Source organism: Penicillium odoratum (assembly GCF_028828045.1).
Source record: "Penicillium odoratum strain IBT 22623 chromosome Unknown utg000001l_segment0_segment0, whole genome shotgun sequence".
Taxonomy (NCBI): domain Eukaryota; kingdom Fungi; phylum Ascomycota; class Eurotiomycetes; order Eurotiales; family Aspergillaceae; genus Penicillium; species Penicillium odoratum.
This window is the reverse complement of record NW_026643143.1, coordinates 5,097,116-5,114,396: the sequence shown is the minus strand read 5'-3', so window position 1 is coordinate 5,114,396 and position 17,281 is coordinate 5,097,116. Positions and strand designations below refer to the sequence as shown.

At 49.0% G+C, this 17,281-nt stretch overlaps 7 protein-coding genes across 7 annotated transcripts; 2 read left to right on the top strand and 5 right to left on the bottom strand.

Annotated features, from left to right (window-relative positions):
• Positions 1 to 28: 28 nt before the first annotated feature.
• On the bottom strand, positions 29 to 1,148 carry N7520_001845 (ATP synthase complex assembly protein ATP12; the record flags this gene model as incomplete). The annotated part of the gene is made up of 2 exons (XM_057135780.1): positions 29 to 822; positions 881 to 1,148. 2 exons carry the CDS (start codon positions 1,146 to 1,148, stop codon positions 29 to 31), a joined length of 1,062 nt encoding a protein of 353 aa, XP_057001716.1.
• A 681-nt stretch (positions 1,149 to 1,829) lies between these two features.
• On the bottom strand, positions 1,830 to 3,797 carry N7520_001844 (glycosyltransferase family 2 protein; the record flags this gene model as incomplete). The annotated part of the gene is made up of 4 exons (XM_057135779.1): positions 1,830 to 1,949; positions 2,162 to 2,453; positions 2,832 to 3,701; positions 3,760 to 3,797. 4 exons carry the CDS (start codon positions 3,795 to 3,797, stop codon positions 1,830 to 1,832), a joined length of 1,320 nt encoding a protein of 439 aa, XP_057001715.1.
• A 4,347-nt stretch (positions 3,798 to 8,144) lies between these two features.
• On the bottom strand, positions 8,145 to 9,056 carry N7520_001843 (SSH4 family protein; the record flags this gene model as incomplete). The annotated part of the gene is made up of 1 exon (XM_057135778.1): positions 8,145 to 9,056. One exon carries the CDS (start codon positions 9,054 to 9,056, stop codon positions 8,145 to 8,147), a length of 912 nt encoding a protein of 303 aa, XP_057001714.1.
• Positions 9,057 to 9,667: 611 nt separating this feature from the next.
• N7520_001842 (uncharacterized protein) lies at positions 9,668 to 12,101 on the top strand (the record flags this gene model as incomplete). The annotated part of the gene is made up of 2 exons (XM_057135777.1): positions 9,668 to 9,769; positions 9,816 to 12,101. 2 exons carry the CDS (start codon positions 9,668 to 9,670, stop codon positions 12,099 to 12,101), a joined length of 2,388 nt encoding a protein of 795 aa, XP_057001713.1.
• Positions 12,102 to 12,455: 354 nt separating this feature from the next.
• N7520_001841 (putative mRNA processing protein (Mss51)) lies at positions 12,456 to 14,054 on the top strand (the record flags this gene model as incomplete). Its single annotated transcript, XM_057135776.1, has 2 exons — positions 12,456 to 13,308; positions 13,366 to 14,054. 2 exons carry the CDS (start codon positions 12,456 to 12,458, stop codon positions 14,052 to 14,054), a joined length of 1,542 nt encoding a protein of 513 aa, XP_057001712.1.
• An 819-nt stretch (positions 14,055 to 14,873) lies between these two features.
• On the bottom strand, positions 14,874 to 15,320 carry N7520_001840 (putative extracellular serine-rich protein; the record flags this gene model as incomplete). Its single annotated transcript, XM_057135775.1, has 1 exon — positions 14,874 to 15,320. One exon carries the CDS (start codon positions 15,318 to 15,320, stop codon positions 14,874 to 14,876), a length of 447 nt encoding a protein of 148 aa, XP_057001711.1.
• A 617-nt stretch (positions 15,321 to 15,937) lies between these two features.
• Positions 15,938 to 16,530, bottom strand: N7520_001839 (uncharacterized protein; the record flags this gene model as incomplete). Its single annotated transcript, XM_057135774.1, has 2 exons — positions 15,938 to 16,467; positions 16,518 to 16,530. The coding sequence occupies 2 exons, from the start codon at positions 16,528 to 16,530 to the stop codon at positions 15,938 to 15,940; spliced, it is 543 nt and encodes a 180-aa protein (XP_057001710.1).
• Positions 16,531 to 17,281: the final 751 nt, after the last annotated feature.

Sequence of the window (17,281 nt, the reverse complement as noted above, 5' to 3'; positions counted from 1 at the left end):
AATAGCTATAGTACAGATTTATCCTTATTTATCGAGTCTCGCCGCTGACCAAAACAACAACACTGCCCAATTGTCGCTTCATGTCCTCGTTGCCCACATCGTGAGTATCCTCAACCTCGCCCCACATGTCTGTCTGCCACTTGACCTCCAAGCTCGAGGCCTCGGCGGCCTCATCTATACCAAATTTCTTCACATCAGACCGTTGGAGGTGACGGAAGTTCTCACTCCACTCCACCAACAGGCGCACAGCCACTAGGAGACTCTTCGAAGCCAGAATGCCTCGTTCCAAGCCAGCCAGATCATGGGGTGCCAGCTGCGAAACCCAACCCTTGATGGTATCTTTAGTGGTGGGAGGCTGGGAAACGGGGAGGATGCTGTTCTCATCGAGGATTGGCTTGATCTCTAAGCCAGGCCAGACCTTGGTGGAAAGGAAGCTCATAATATCCTTCGCAACGCGGATTTGAACATCGCGCAAGGTCTCGGTATTTTTCCCATCCGCGTGCATTCGTCCATATAACTCGGCGTCTCTCTCTGGTTCCCAGCAGAGCAGAGTGTCTGTTTCCAGGTACTTCATGGCTGTGGCGGTGATCTGGCTTCGGGTGGTATCGATGCCCTGGGCATCTTCGCGAACGATATCGGCAGCGCGAGCTGATAGGGAGGTCAAGGGGATCAAGTGGCTCTTGAGAGCTTGTTGGGCAGATGTCATAACATCCCACTCCAGGGCGACTGCGTGTGCGAGTTGAGGCTTGGTTGGAGGTATTGAGAGAATATCCTTGTTCGGGGTCCTCACGGGGCGCTTATCAAGAAGTACTTGGTATTCTCCTGTGGTAACATATCCGTCAGTCCTATTTCTCTCCGCTCCAGTCATGTCCCATCATACCGGGCTTTCCGTGAACGTGAACATGTTTCCAAAAGCGCGACTTCAGCGGGGAAGGCTTAGTTAATGATGGTGAGTTCTGTCCTGATGATTCAGTTTCCGATTGGCCAGCTTTATCCTTAAATTGTGCTGCTGGCGCCGGAGCTTTGGGCGGGGGACCGTGGGCAGTGATCGGGTGTGGAACGGCGGCGCGGAATGGGGAAGAGTGGAATTGGCGGGCAGCATTAAGTCGCACAGAGGAAAGCTGCGGGAACACACGAAGGCCAGCCATGTTAGATTTCAGGTTGGAAGACAAGGGTTGGAGCTTCGGGAGAAGATGCGGAGGAACTTTTTCGAGTCTCGGCCCGATGGTTCTGCTTACACATACACGGAGACTACGTTGACTAAGTTAGTTAACTACGCAAGTACAACAATCATTCACCTGCACTTTGATTTTGGAAATTTGAGAAATCTCGAGCGGGGCTAAAATCCTCGCAGCATTGCATGGGATGACACCAGGTTTGTAGATCATCATAATTCAGTTGATTAGAGATTATTCAACAGTAATCAGAAACCTCCAGTGCATCTAGAACCCAAAGAAAAATAAAGAAACATTGAAATGCTACCACAAAGAATCCCGGGGAATCAATAGCAGAGTAAAAGGTACAAATGCAGACGACGAGAACCGCCCGTGCTTTTATAATTTACAAGAAAGATCAATCAAAAAAGAGTGCAAATCTCGAGGTTGGCGCGTCCTTTTTGTTTTGAAAAACCATGCAGAGAGAAGAGAAGAGAAGGGAAAAATGGGTCAGAATGCCCTGTGGCACGAAGTTTCGACTCAGAGCCATGGCGGAAATCAATGGATCTAGAGGCGAAAATGAAAGAGAATAAAGCGAAAGGTTCGAAACAGTCGTCACGGCATTTCATCGTAAAATAGTTCCAGGGCCTTTTGTTTTCCCTGCACTAAACCAGTCTATTTGGTGAGATAGCTGGGGTAGTAAGGGTAAGGCTGCTTTTTGCGATCGGCAGCAGTACGTCTCTTCATGCGCTCCGCATCATAATCGTCAGCGCCATCACGGCTACCCCATGTGGTCTGGAACGCACGGTTAGCGAAAATTCGGAAAAGGTTTCGGGAAAAATGAATCGCCAGATCGGGAGAAAATCCAAGTAAGTTTTCACGGGATGGAAAACACTCCTGTAAGAGGAGTCGTGATCAAAGCGCTTGGGAGTTTGCCATAAGAGGCAAAAAGAGAGGGGCTCGGGGTAAAGTGATTTTGTATTGCTATCGATCAATACGTAACTTACCACATTCAGTGTCATCACAGCGTACATCTTGATCGCGCCGTGGAAATAACCAAATAGCACGGACACAGGCAATAGGAACACATCAACCGGATACCGGATATAATGACCCAAGAGCTTGATCCATTTGCTCGTAAACACCCACAGAATGAGCGCGTTCATGGCACGACTATGAAGGACTTCACCCCATGGAGCGGTCCCTCGGTGACACAACCAAACAAGTAACAAGTCACCCAACAGAGCGGGAGGCGACAAAGTTGTCAGGTGTACGGCATATGAGCTCCAAGGCTGACGACTAGGCAAATGTTAGCGGCCAAAATAGATTAAACATGAAAACTTCGAGTATCACAACAAGGCAAAAAGAAAAATAAAAAAAACAAAACAAAACGATTCAAAAAAAATTTCATCGGATACCCCGAAAAGCCAGTGCTCATGGGGTTTTTTCCCCCCGGACATGCCTTTCTGGTTACTCAAAAGTCCTTGGCCGGGACCGAAAAACGGGCTGTACGAGCGCAGATGCAGCCTCTGCATGCACGACAGACGCATCATGGGCCGAGGCCATCCGAGGACCATCAAAGGAAAATTATGCGAAAAACAAGAAAACCAAATATGCGAAACGGAAAAATAAAACCGATCGGGAAAAAGATAACCATCAAAGATAAGTGTCACTTACTACCAAATGTGCTTCTCGTGGAACATACTGGACAGATTGCTCCGCCAATTGCTTCGAGACCAACGCGCGCATTGCTTCAGGAATCGGGGGTTATCCTCCAATGTAGTGAGCACCTCCGCTTCAGGGTGATACTGCATATAAGTCTCCCATCCATGGGAAACCATCCAACGTGTGATAAAGTTATCATCGTCGGCATTGAGCTGATACTTTCCATACCACCACTCCTCATTAGTGAAAGCATATGTAAAACCCTCGTCCTGAAGGATCTTGGTTCGATAAGCCACCGTCCGGCCCGACATGCATGGCAATCCTCCGTCTATATTGGTCGTAGCCCCGCAGTCGAAGTTGCGTCGCTCCAGATACAACGCGCCCAGGAACCCCCAGACGCGCTGTGAGAGGGTTGGCGCGATAGCTCGACGCAGCCGCTGGCAGGTCACCACGCCGCCGTAGCGCTCATCTTTTTCAAATGGCGCCAGGATCCATGGGAGTACGGTTGACGGCCAGCTCACGTCGTCGTCGGCTAGAAGAGTGATGGACGTGCGGACCTCCGGGATGGCTCTGGTCATCTGGCGCCGCTTGTTAGGGTGAGTGACAGTAAAGAGACGGATTCGGGATTTGGAGGCCGGCATCACTTTCAGCATGGATTCAGCCTTCTTCCGATTGGCCTCGATTGTTACCAAGAGGATCTCAAAGGGCTGATTTTCCAAGATCGAGCGGATGGTTTCTACCAGCTCTGCGCCGCAGCCATCTAACGAGGGAATAATAACCGTGACATCTTGAGAGGTCAATTTTGGGAACTCGGGGGGCGGGATCGGTTTAAATGTCCAGAAGGAGATCAGATTCACCACGAGGCGAAGGTAGCGATACACACTTTAAACCCTGAGTCAGCCAGCCATCAATTGAGAACGTTTTTTGGATTCTCACTTACAAGAGCGCAACAAAGGCCCGCAGGAAAGGAAAGGCCATAATTTCAATAGTCACTTCAATGTTGACTTGGGAGTATTTTTATAGATTATAAATTCTCAAAGGCTCTCAAGGTTCTCCGAGGTCGATCGGTAATCCAGCCCAGTATTGCGCGGGGGATTTTTGCTTGTTTTTTTTTGGTCAATTCCACTTCATTCGTTTAATTAGCTGGAAGTTCACGATTTCTTGACTAGGTCAGACAAAACGACTCACCCGTGTGGCTCCAATTGTCCCAGAATCAACGGGGAGGGGAACGGAGATATGGGCTGGTCGGAAAAGAAGCACAATAAAAAAACGAATGTCGGGGAAGACCTAGCTTCCTCAACCAGCCCAAGGAATTGAGGAAAGGAAATAGGGGAGATCAAAAGAATAAGGAAAAAAGAGGATTCAAGGATATGGGGAAGGAGGTTTAAATGATGGAAGCACATGCTATAACTCGACGTCAAAAAGACCCAAAAAATATAAATATAAATATAATATTAAAAAAATATAATAAGCAAGTCCTAAAAAACCCCATAAAAAAAGATTTAAACACCCGAAAAAGCAACGAAAAGACAAGCTAAAAAAAACAGCGCCCCAGTTCCGATTGTCGTTTTGAGTGTGCTGCAGGTGTAGTTTTGCCTCGTGCGTCAGAGACCCTGGATCTAGAGGCATTCGAGGGTGGAGAGGGATGGTCCATGCAGGTAAAGTACGTATTACGTCGTCAGATAGTAATATACCCATATAACGTGTTATCGGCTAGACAAGGTTGGTGTTATTGATTTTTTGGTTTTTGGTATTTGGTTTTTGGTTTTCATTTTAGTTTTTAAGGCGAACGTCAATCCAGGGAACCTTGGAAATGAGATCAGCTGAACCGACATTCTCTAACGTTAAGGCAACCATGAGGCACTTGACCAAATTCCTCCATTCTGGTTGGTGTTTGTCGCAAGGTACCATACCAGAAACGATCGAACTAGAATCGGTTAGTTAGGGAAAAAAGTAAAAAGAAAAATATATTCACAAAATAACTATGCAAATTACGGAATACATACGCGGAAAGGGAAATATCGGCTACAGTATGCAATGGAGGGGCCACGGGAGAGCATCTCCCATTCCCCTCTTCTCAGTGAACCTTCATTGGTGCCCAGTCCACGCTTTTTTTATCTTTTTTTTTTTTACTGTGATCAGCAAACTTCTATCAAATTAATATTAATTTCCAATATCTGATATCTGATATCTGATTACCCTGTAAACAGACCTTGAAAGTATTTTGATTTGTGGAAGAATGCTTTTGACACCAAAATCCACAATACTAGCGTCCGGTCAGGACCCATTCCTGTACCTTTTTGTACATAATTTTTTCCCGCTTCAAAGTGCGACAAAGATCGGCCATGATTCGCACGCCTTGTGCCACAAGATGGATTTCTTAATTTTAACGTGCATCGGTCAAATCCACTTCCGTGCTGGATTTGAGCCAAGTCAAGTGGTTTCGAGGACATCCTAGCGGCCGATCGTCACCTAACTGATTCCAAATTCAAGCTTGAGTGGGGCATGCCGAATTACAGAGCAGTGAGTAAGAAAGCATACGAGAACTCTGGATAAAGTATCAGAGAGGCGCGAGAAAAAAAAGAGGCCCTAAGCCCATAGAGAGAGTTTTAGGCGACCCAGCTGGCTGGCACCCCACGCGCAGGGAAATAAATATGTTCTCATTCTCTGCCGTGTGAACGAAGTTGCCTGGTAGCTTTGACCTGCATATCTCTCCGCCGTATAATATGTTCAAGGTTCAATGTTGAAGGTTTACTCGCTTACTGTGACTGATACTAATACTAATACCACCACACGTGCATATCACGGGTACGTAGTCGAAACTCCTATGAACCAGGTACCCCAATCCCCGATTGGATCAACTCCACCTCTTGGTTGCTTACAGGCGCCGAACGGGCGTCTAATCTAGCAGAAGCTCGTGCTGACCATATGTCCACAACTGACTTGGCCAATGCATCCTGCATCCCGCCCGATGGGGAATACCTGGATCTTTCCGCCCCATACGTGCACAGGGTGGAACATGCGCTCGGCCATGATCGGCCGTGGGTAAAGTGTATACGGAGTACTGCAGAGTTAAACCCATGCCAAGGTCGCCTGGAACTGGATCTTGACCACGCAATGTACTTTTGACACTTTTTCCACTTTCCCAACGGGGTTCGCTACAGCACAGGCCGTGGTTTTCTTGGTCCAGTGGCAACCCAGCGCAACGGATGGTATGGAGCAAGTTGAAAACGCCGTGTTTATTTGTTGATTTGGGAATTCTTTCCTCATTTCAGTTGCTTCGGCCGAACCTAGAGCACTTGAAGCTGTTTTTCGCTTTGGTGGAGATCAAGGGAGTGAAACAGACGCGTATCTCGGCAGCACGGACATTCTCACTTTGCCCGGACTCCACAGTTTTCCACTTTCCCACTTGAATACCCGTAGCGTCCTTGATGTCCACCTGTTATCCCGGGAAGGGCCGAGTTCTGTGATTCTGTGATTCTGTGTAAGGGAGGGGGGTTTAAAGAATCATGACGAGAATTCATGCTCTACATAACTGTTTATTGTTTTCATTCCTCCTAGTTTGAAGTTCTTCCTGGGTTCCCTTAAAAAAGCAGAGGAAAAAAAAATCAAAACTAAAAAAGTCAAGTTAACACGGAGATGACTTGCAGGTCGATCAGACGGCTTTCCCCTCTTGTCGGCCCTTGTCTCCTACCTTTTAGCGCTGACAAGCCGATTAGCCATCGTCTAACAATTCCAGCGAATCGCAACACGAACATGCCACCAACTACTGTTTCCTATTTGGGAGGAAGAGGAACGCCCAGATCGTCTAGTGGGGCTCAGCACGGGCACAGTCCGTTACAAGCGTGGAAAACATTGAAATGAAAAAACGCCGTAAAGTGGATTCGCTTCTGACTTGCCAAAGGTCCCGCTCGACGGAGTATACAGTAACAACACATATGCCACATCCCACATCCACATCCACACCGGAGAACTCTTTCTACTCCGTTACCCATTTCTGCTCCACAGGAATAACACGGACCAACTAACCCCCCAGACATGAGACGTGGTCAGCATCCACTTTTGCTGAACGAGCATGATCGGTGGCAACGGCCGACAATACTCCACATAGAGCTGCAGGGGGCCCCGGAGCGGTACAATCCCGTGTCAGATCCCCATTCTCCGGAGGCTCTCACTGATACGACGTTGAGAACCAACCGCTTCCCGCTAATGATTTGCGAGTTGCAATCGTGGCGTAGTATCGTCGACTCCGGTTCCCCCGTTTGTCCAGGTAGAAAAACTAAATTTGCTGTAATTTGCATTATTTGCCGATCTCTGACTCGACGCGAGGTAACTGAGAACAGAAAGGGGAAAGATGGGGCAATTTGTAGCAGGAAGTAGCGTAGGAAGTAGCGCGTTCCAATTGTGGCCAACTGGTTGAAATGTTAGCAGTATAAAGGTACCTAGTATCACCATTGACAGCGGCTCATCACCCCTGTTAACCTTGTCAATCTGTTAACGTCTGACATTTTTTCTATTGCGTCAGTGCGTATTACATGCAGCTTTGACGGCCATTGCGTTTCCTGGATTGCGTTCCCAGGAAACGCAAACGACGTTCAGACCTCTTGCCGAACCCCGAGAAAGCATGAGGCTGCTTTGAGACCGATTGCGAACCGGCTGAACCAAGACACAGACTCGGGGGCAGTGCTCCTTGCATTCCATTGCCTCGGTTCAGCTATACAATCTCTATAACCGACATTCCGGATCTTCACGACATGCACTCGTTGATTCGATTTGCCCTGCCGTAGATGCAGGATGCATTATCTGACGTCAACTTCCCTTCTGCTGTTCATGCACCTTGACTAACTTAGGGGCGTCCAGGCCTGGGGGCGGGAGGATGATATGCCCCTGGTCACTTTACCCTGATACCGTACTGCATGGCGGAAATGCAGCTCTTGCTTCCCCCCGGGACTAATGCGCGTCTCTGTCGGTTTCTTTGGGGAGGAGTGGCCGATACCTTTCTAGAACGATGCATGTCCCAGCCTAGTCCTAGCTTACATGAATGCTTAGCCGGTTGTCGGAATAGGCGCATGTTCATCCCGGTACCATTCGGATATTATCCCGATATTTCTGGATATAGACTAAGTACAGAAGTGGAATCGTATGATGAGTTAATCTGGATTAGGATATCATGTTTCATCAAGGGTTCCAGACCTAAATATACAACAGGCCTGCAGCAAAGAAAGGATCTATATGGTTAAGCAAAATTTGAAACACCAGCAACAAAATCCATCTCTTGAAACACCCTGATCCCCTGATCTCAGACTTGGAAGTTATAGATCCCATCTAAGGCTTCCAGAGCCAACCTGCAGGGTGAAAGCAGCATTCAAAGTCGACGCCACCAAACAGCCCAATAGCCCCATATACATCATAATCCCCTTGCAACCCATCGGCCCCCCCATAATCTTCATCCACCTCCTCATGCAAGTCCCACCCTCCGGCCGGATGTCCATTCCGAGTAAAAAACACCTCCACCTTACACTTCCAGCCCTGTTGGGCATCCCCGCTAGACCCAGGAAGGGAAAACACCATACCAAGCCCAACTGTCTCACCTGCATTAACAGGAGATGTAAACGGCCGCCCGCCCCACGAGTCATTCACGAACCGACACCCATCATCCGAGAGCACCCCCAGACTTCCCCGCTCCCACCCAGGTGATCGCCAAGAGGGATAAGGCTGAGCCGCGAATCCGATAGAGAACCCACTTTCGTTACCGGGACTAGCCCGGCGAGAGAGTAGTTTCACCTCAAAGTAAATTGTTTTGTGTTGGCGGAGGAAAGGCGAGTCCTCGGCGGCAAAGTAAAGAGGAAGATGTGTAAAGATAAGGCAATCACCGTTTCGGTCGATTGTGTGACCTTGCCATCTTCCTAGGCTGGTTGTGCGTAGATCCCCGATGTACTCCCTGGCTCGGACAGGGCGTAGGTCGTGATTCTGGACGGCGTTGTAGACGGGCTGGGAGGGCCTGGTGGGAATGTAGAGTGGGTTTGTGTTACAGAATGCGTGGGCGCGGTCTGCGTCGTCTGTTGATGCATTTCCCGTGCCTGAGCTGTAGAACCCTGATACTGGGGGTGGGGGGAAGGTGGAGGTGTCGGGGACGGCTTCTTGCCAGTTGTGGTATGGAGGTGGGTCACCCTGCCTTTTTGATGCTTCTTCGTAGCTAGGTGGTGGCCCTGAGAACTGAGAGTTTTTGTGCGTCATAGCTGTGATGAACGTATTCAAATGTTCTCTTTGATTCTTGATTACTGAGATGTAGACTGGTCTAGTTGGGATATGAACTGCTCCGATTTCCGGTTGGTTTAAGGTTGATCTGGTGTCCACGCCAAGCGGGGCTGAGTTGAATGGAGCCGTGGATCTATTTGGAAGGAACAGGGGACAACAATGGGAGTATCATTACGTCAATATGTTCATAACAATGAATGTCATGGTTGTCTGTGGACGTATATTTCTGGCATTCATATCTACATATATTGTCTGTACATCATAATTAGAGGCAAATTTTCAATTCAGCCATATCAATCAGACCATATCCATAGAATCAAATTTAAAAGAAACAAGGAATCCCTTAATGTGAAACAAGAAAGATCGAGAATGCACAACTGATGGTGACTAAAGGGGAAAAAGTAAAACGGCACTAAGAATAGTATTTGGCCTGCAGGTCTCACATGAACGGAAATTCTCACACAAAACCACTAATGGCAACCGTACGATCTGGGCTTTAGCAAACAATTCAAGAGCTAGTAATATCCTTCTCAGAGAGACTTCTCAACTCTTATGTCTCTCCTGTTCTCAGGGTCTGTTGTCTTCACACAATGTCAGCCGATCCGCCCCGCAGACGCCGATCATCTTTCTCAGAACACTTCCAGCGTGTCTTCCATGGCGATCGAGCGGATCGAACCGACCGATCAAATCAGGTAGGTCCTTTTCTCCCATTACGATGACTCCTGTTAATCGCCGTAGAAGCGCCAGAGTTTAGGGCAAGACACTCCGACCCTGTCGCGTTCGGCTCGACCGAGCGACGACTATAATGCCCCCAAGTCGGAGACTGCCGCTCCATCGGCTGATGAGACGGGGATAAGCTCTTTCAACTTCTCGTCAAATTCTCACATTCCTTCTCTCAGCACTGCGGGCTCCAGTGCCTCTGTCCACGCGATTCTCAAGGATGGTGATACAACGCCGCCGGAACCAACAGAGCCAAAGCGCGCCGTGGAACGAGGTAGGGTCTTCTCCGCGCCAACGTGGGGAAAAGAAACATCCCGGAAAGAGAGGCGCGCGACAAAGCGATTAGAGGCAGAGAGAAAGGAGCTGGAGAAGCGCATGCTTCAACTGGATCAATCCCAGGCCCAGCAGGACAGTGGCGCTGATCGCAACACCCGCCGCTTGGTCAAGAAACAAACTGGAAGTGCAGATCGGTCATCCAGTGCCGGCAGTCTGCGCCTAAGATCATCATCTATCACGTCATTTTTCACAGGCCGACGCTCTAGATCGCGGGCCGGTTCGACAACTGGAAGTGACAATGAATCTACCCGTGACTCGACTGACACAAATGCAGCGGAGCCCATTCCACCATCTATACCGTTGGCTCTACAGGAGCGCTTTGGAGCTGATGTATCTCGGGAGCTGGCGAATCGACATGGAACTACCTTGATCCCTGCGAGTCAGCTCGCAACACAGCTTCCCTCACAGCCACCACAATTGCAGCGACTGCACCATACTCCACTCAAATCGGACGATCTTCGAGAGAATTGGAAAATGGCGGAAGAGTGGAAAAAGACACAAGGGAGCGGGCCTCATGCGGATGTTGTCCAAGCAGAACACATGACAGGGGAACAGTCTCAGAAACCTCGACTATCAATTTACGGAACGAACCTGGATCAAGAGTTCACTGTAACTCCAAATTACTCGAGGAAGACCCCCAAGGGCTCTCCGAGCCCCGGCAATGCGACTCGCCAGGTCCTGTCTTTGAGAAACACACCAGAGCGCAGTCCGCAAGTCCAGGATCCCTCCAATATCCAGATTACAAACATGCGCCAGCTACGTGACTTTTCCAACACGAAGTCAGAGACACCCACTTTAGACACGGATATTCAACCCATGCATGCCGAAGTCTCAAATTATCCCAACCAGGTGGAATCTTCACATACTCATCCGAGAGCATACATATCCTCACCACTGGCCATGAACCCAAACACCCCAGACAGCCCGACTCAGTCGCCAAATAATCCATCGCTGGGTATGGATGAGCTGGATTTACCACAGCCTTTGCGAATCTCAAAGTCTCCTCAATTTGAAGAACCTCGTAGGCACGATCGACAATCATCATTCTCCCCATCTGAGAGGGCCCAAAGTCGGCCAAAGGCGTATAGTTCTGGAAAGGTGCGCCAGCCAGAAGAGTTCATGCACTCTCGTGCAATAGCTCCCCCCAAAAACCCCAATCGACGAAGTCTTGAAGACCAAATTCTCAAGCCAACGAGTAAAGAGAGCCCAGGAGGGCACACTACGTTGAATGATGCATCAAATAGCTCCAAGGATCCTCGGGCTCGATATCACCTCGCTTCGCACCTTGCCGAAGAAGAACAACCCCCAGTAAGCCTGAATGATACAGAAAACAAGCGGTTATCCCAATCATCTGTAGCATCGAGCTATAATACCGCCGATGAGGAAGTACTCGACGTACCCCCAAGATGGTCCAACCGAGCATCCATCCCAGCCTCCGAGCCCAACGAAAAGAGATCCCCCATTCCTACGATAGAAATCACGACACCGAGAGATCCACCCAAAGGTCTCACAAATCCCCGAACCAGACCACCGCTGACTGCTGCGGCCCTAAGCATGTTACGCAAAACCCCCATGCAAAAGATAAAACCACCGCGATCCGACGATGTTCTCACCAAGCTATTCGTCATCTGCTGTCAATGCAAACATTGGCACGACATGCCATCAGACATATATGCCAAGCTGGGCTCTCCGGGGCGTCCATCAGAATCCCGACTATCAAGAACATTCTCACGACGTAATTCAGCGAGAAATTCGATTTTCTCTTCAGAGCCAGATGATCCACGACGTATGCCAGTGTCTGGGCGGGTGCCTCCTAATGGTCAGGCTCAGGTTCCATCTGGGGATGGTGTACCGCAACCTCAGCCGCCTGTTCATCGTTATCAATGCTGTTGGTGTTCTCATGGTATGAGTAAGACTTGTTGTCAAGGGTGGACAGCGCTCGTTCAGATGCGCGAGCGCTGTCATTGAATCAAGATGCTTCATACATGGATTTATGGATTACGGATGATGGATCACGATTTAATGTCGTTATTTGTTTTGTATCTATGGTTTTCTTTGACATACCCAGTTATTTTGAATTTCTTTTGTAACGGATTCTGAACTTCTTCGGTTTTTGCCGAATTAAATATAGAGCTATGTGATAGAGTGTTATTTACTGGATTCAATAGTCCAATAATAGTCGACCCTATATGGGAGTGTTACTTAGACCATCAACATTGATCTACGAACTCCACTTGCGTCACGTGCACGGGATGATTTGAGGAAAAACGACCAGTTCGACCTCAGCCCACTCACTTTCTTGCGGATCGTCCACAACTCACAATGGCAGGTTACACTTGTGCCCAATGCCTTCAGGTCCTCCGACAGGGAGTCCGGGCTCCTGCTCCCTCAGCTCGCCTGCAGAGCCTCGCTCATTCGCGTCGGAGATATGCGTCTCCGATGATTCGCAGCTTTGGCTCGGGACGTCACAATCGCCCGGACAATTCACCAGAACTGAGTAAAGCCCCTGGCAAGTCCACTTCTACGATCAAGCCTTCATCTCCATCGATTGCACACCGAGCAGCCTCCACCGCATCCGGATCCTCCATCGACACATCGGCTTTTTTGAAACCGGATAACCTCTTCCATTCATTCTCCAACTCACCCTCGCCCGAAATCCGAAAGCGCGCTGAGTTCATCAAGGCGAACGCCCATTGTCCTCACCCAAGTCACCAACAGACCCGTGCCCCCGTTTCGCCGCATGACCCGGAAGCCCGAAAGACAACCGACGAGGCCAACCTCCCCCCGGCCCACTCGCATTTCGAATGCCCTGACTGTGGCGTCCCTGTCTACTGTTCCGAGGGTCACTGGATGGATGATTTCGAGGCCCACTTGGAGGTCTGTGATACGATCCGTCAGATCAACGAGGACGACCATGATCTGCACTCCGGCCGCTACTTCCCTGAATTCAACTACCCCGGTGTCCAAGATGAGAACTTCGTGATCAACATGACAAACTGGGATACTTACATGTATACGCGCGAGTTCGAGGCGATCAATTCCGATCGGTCTATGCGCCAGGTCACCCGCATGCTCACCTACCCGCAAACAATTGCTAGTGTTCTGCATGAGCTTAGCCCGTACAATGTCCGCAGCAAGAACCAGCTGACACCCGAGGGATTGAAGAGTTTGAGCGGTATGTTGGAGCTGAACCCAAGCTTGATGTCATACTAACGAAGCTTGTCATTTTTAGCTCTCCGATACTCCCTGCACCCTCCTCGCACCGGTGAAGATATCGACGTGAAAGGTCTGCGCCTGAAGGCCCCACCAGTCCGGTTGTTCATTCTCGGTGCCCGTGCAGAGTCCTCTCTGCCTCGCGAAGTGTGGCTGCAGCTTCAGTACATGTTCCCCCGGTCCCTGTTGCACCTGATTTTCATTGGACCCGAGAGCATGACCAATCGCGATGCCGAATTCCCATTGCCGGAGCGCACACCTGAGAATCCGTTCGGAGGGATTGTCGAGGACCGCCTGGGTGGCCAGATGAAGATTACTACGTACGTGGAATATTTCCACACCATGTACAAGGCAAACTACTTCCAGCCCTTCGACCCTTACCTGGATTGCTTCATGCTCTTCCACCCCGGCCTGGGTCACCCCGCTAGCTCACATGAGTGGCAGGAGACTCTCCCCCAATTGCTCGAGACCAAGGTTCCAATTCTGTGCACCGGTTACACGCAGTGGGATATGGAGCGCGACATTAACTGGGTGCATGAGAAGTGCGCCGGTGAGTTCGACATGCTCCTCGAGCCTGGCGAGAACATCTTCCGCAGTCTGCGTTGGGATTTGAACGACCAAGACCCGCATGATGTTTCGTGTGGTAATTGGGGTTTGTGGGGATTCCGTGGCAAGAGGTATGTTATCACTTTCACTGGAGTTATTTGACAGCTTGCTAACTTATTCTAGATACGAGGCCACCTTCAAGGGCGAATAAGTGGTGCTGCCACTTTCTGTATGATATTACTTGATTTCTTCTGTAGTCTCCAATTGAGCTGGGACTCGTGTAGTAGATAGACCCTAGTTAAGAAATGTGTATTTTTGCGAATCACTTTTCAATATCGGACCGTTGAGTTTCGGATCTCGAATCTTATACCAATTGTAGAAGGTGATCTTTGTTTCAAGTTCTACTGCATTACCCAGATATACGCACTACAGAATCGCAGTACAAGTATACACCTAGTTCCTACAATCTACTCGAAAACAAATGACATCCAAGCCAGCAAAGATGAGCCCATCGAAGCCGTAAAAAGGGTTGATTAATTCCCGGATCAATCCAAATCATAAAATAAATTAAAGAAAAACATGGATGACATCAAGAGGTAGGAAGAAATATAAAAAAAGGGTATAGACATGAAGAATTCGGAGAACACATCACAGCAGCCGTGGTCATCGACGGATGGAGAAAAAAAGGTACAAAAGAATATATATGAATCAAGGTGGGCAGCCAAGAAAGAAAAAAGAAGAAAATGCCCAAAATTCCCGACATAAAAGTAAAGAAATAGAAGAAGAAAAAGGGAAAGAGAAAGAAAAGAAAAAGAGAGTGACCATCCTAGATGGTATGTTATCCAGCGCGTAGCTGTAGCCGATAAAGCTGCATTAGCCCTGCATATGACATATGCAGGTATAGCAGCTTACTGTAAATAGATCGATCCTCAAGATCTAACGCGTTATGAAACGCGAATTACCACCAACCGAGGTCCAACCCTAGACCATCAAAACACCAGCGAGAGCCAGCGCACCAACAGCAACAGCACCGGGAAGCTTGCGCGACGCAGCACCAGTAAAAGTGGTAGAGGAAGAAGCAGCAGCAGAGGCAGCGGCAGTCTGAGTAGCGCCCGAACCCTGAGTAGACTCCTGGCTAGACGCAGAAGTAGCCTTGATCAGGGGGGTAGAGCTGGGCTTGACAGTGAAGCTGGCGCTAGCGCTAGCGCTGGGGCTGGGGGTGTAGGGAGTGCTGGTGCTAGAGTGGATGGGAGTCGAAGTCGAGGTGGAAGAGGGGGTGGGGGTTGGAGTTGGGGTCGAGCTTGTAGGGGTGTAGCCCGATGGAACCAGGGTAATTGTCTGGGTGCAGGTGGTAGCTTGCGCGGAGACGGCCTCTGCGGCGAGTGCGACAGGAGCGAGGAGGAAGACGAGAGACTTGAAGAAGTGCATGGTTGCGGTTTGTTTATATAGTTGGAATTTTGGAATGAGGGTTTGAGGTTGAGATTGATCTGATTTTGAGCCTGAAAAAGAGTGAATGGAGCTGAGAAGAAACGAATGCGACAGCCCGTGTCTAGGTGAAAAACGAATGGCACTGAAATCAGTGAAGAGAAGAGAAGAGAGTCGACTTTGCAGGGGTGGAAGGCGGGAAATGAAGCTCAATCTTAGGGGATTACACTTGTCTGGGTTGGGTTTAGCGGGAGACGTAACCACCCCGACCAGTGGAATGTTCATCTAAAGACGATAACAGTGGGGAGTAGGGAGAATTAATTTGTTGAGGATATTAGAATTCGTAGTTGCTATGGTAAGCATTCATTGATCAAAAGTAAAAAATGCAGCAATAATCCCACCGGGGTATCTGAGCCAAAACGCATAAAGAATATCGGCCAATATGTACAGGCTTTCGTCAAAACTCATCAAAGGAACGATTAGGGGCTTGGCAGTATGCGCAATGCCAGCAAATCTTGGCCATAATAGCATATGCCAAGCGGAAACAGATAGGAAAAAGTGAAAAAAACCTCGTGCATCAGTCCCTCGTGCGCTGCCCGCCCCATCTCATCTCCGGCTCATTAGATACTCCACACAGTCGCTAGCACCACAGCCACCGTTGCCCAATAACCACTGGCTTGCAACATAGAGGCCATAGTCCCCGAGCCGGCGGAACTGCCATCAGCAGCCGTGGTTCCGTTGGCCAGTGTACCGTTGATATAGATCTTCTCCGTGCCATTGACCTTGGCCACAGTCACCACGCTAGTGTTTTTAGGCTGGGTGCCATTGAACAACGACTCGTAATAGGTACTGTTGTTGTTATCGTCACAGCCACACTCCTGATACTCCTCACACAAGCATGTCACGGGAATCGACGTGTTCTTGTGAGTTTCATCGTTGATGTAGTAGTAGTTGTGGTTGTAATCATAAGCGTAGACGGGATGGTACCAAAGCCCCGGGAAGAAAGCCACAGCGGCTACTGGTAACAGGAACGGTGTGATTCCCAAAGCTGAAACTCGACCGGATCGATAGGGGGTAGTTGCACCTCCCGCGTAATATCTGTTTGCGCCGTGAGTTCTTCCGCCATATGGACGCGTCGCGGACCTGGACCCTGCATGACCAGAGCCAAATCCGTATCCGCCTGTGGAGCCAGTATCATACCTGCCGCCGCCATAGGAGGCTTTTGTGCCAGAACCCTTGCTGGTTGTTCCGCCAGTGTCGCTTGAGGAACTGGTTTTGCCTGTCGATCCACTTGATGAACTGGATGAACCTGAATGAGAACTGCCACTGCTGCCGCTGCTGCTACTGCTGCTGCCGGATCGACCTCCGCTGCTTCCACTGCTGCTTCCACCACCACCGCGACGTTTCTCTAGTTCCACTTCATGGTCCCCAGGAACTTCATAGTGTAAGTGTTGTAAGCCATTTTCAGAGTCCGTTGGTAAGGATGTGACTCCGGTGGAGCACAAAACAAAAAGGGCGGCTGCCCAAGTGAACTTCATAATAAGATGTGGTGATTTGAAATGGGTATATGGGTGAATTATAAACAGATAAACAAGAAACAGTAGGTTTATAAGGAAATTACAAAGTTTCATTGAATGGAAAGATTGGACCGGATACGAGCACCGCCTGCTCAGCCTCAAGGCGCAGTAACAATCAAAGGTATTATGACATATGCATACAGAAACCCTGCATCTGTCATAAATCTACCAATCAGCTTACTTTGCTTTTCTTTCTTTGTTACCATCATGATTCAATCCATCCAATTAGCCTCAATTGTATCCACGTCAACCAGAATAGGTAACGTGATAGATTTTGAACATTTCACAGATAAAATGTAATTTCTCATTTGACAGGACCTGTAATATTTCCAAAAGATCAGTAAATCAATAAATCAATAGTGCCAAATTCTAGCGCAATTATTGGCG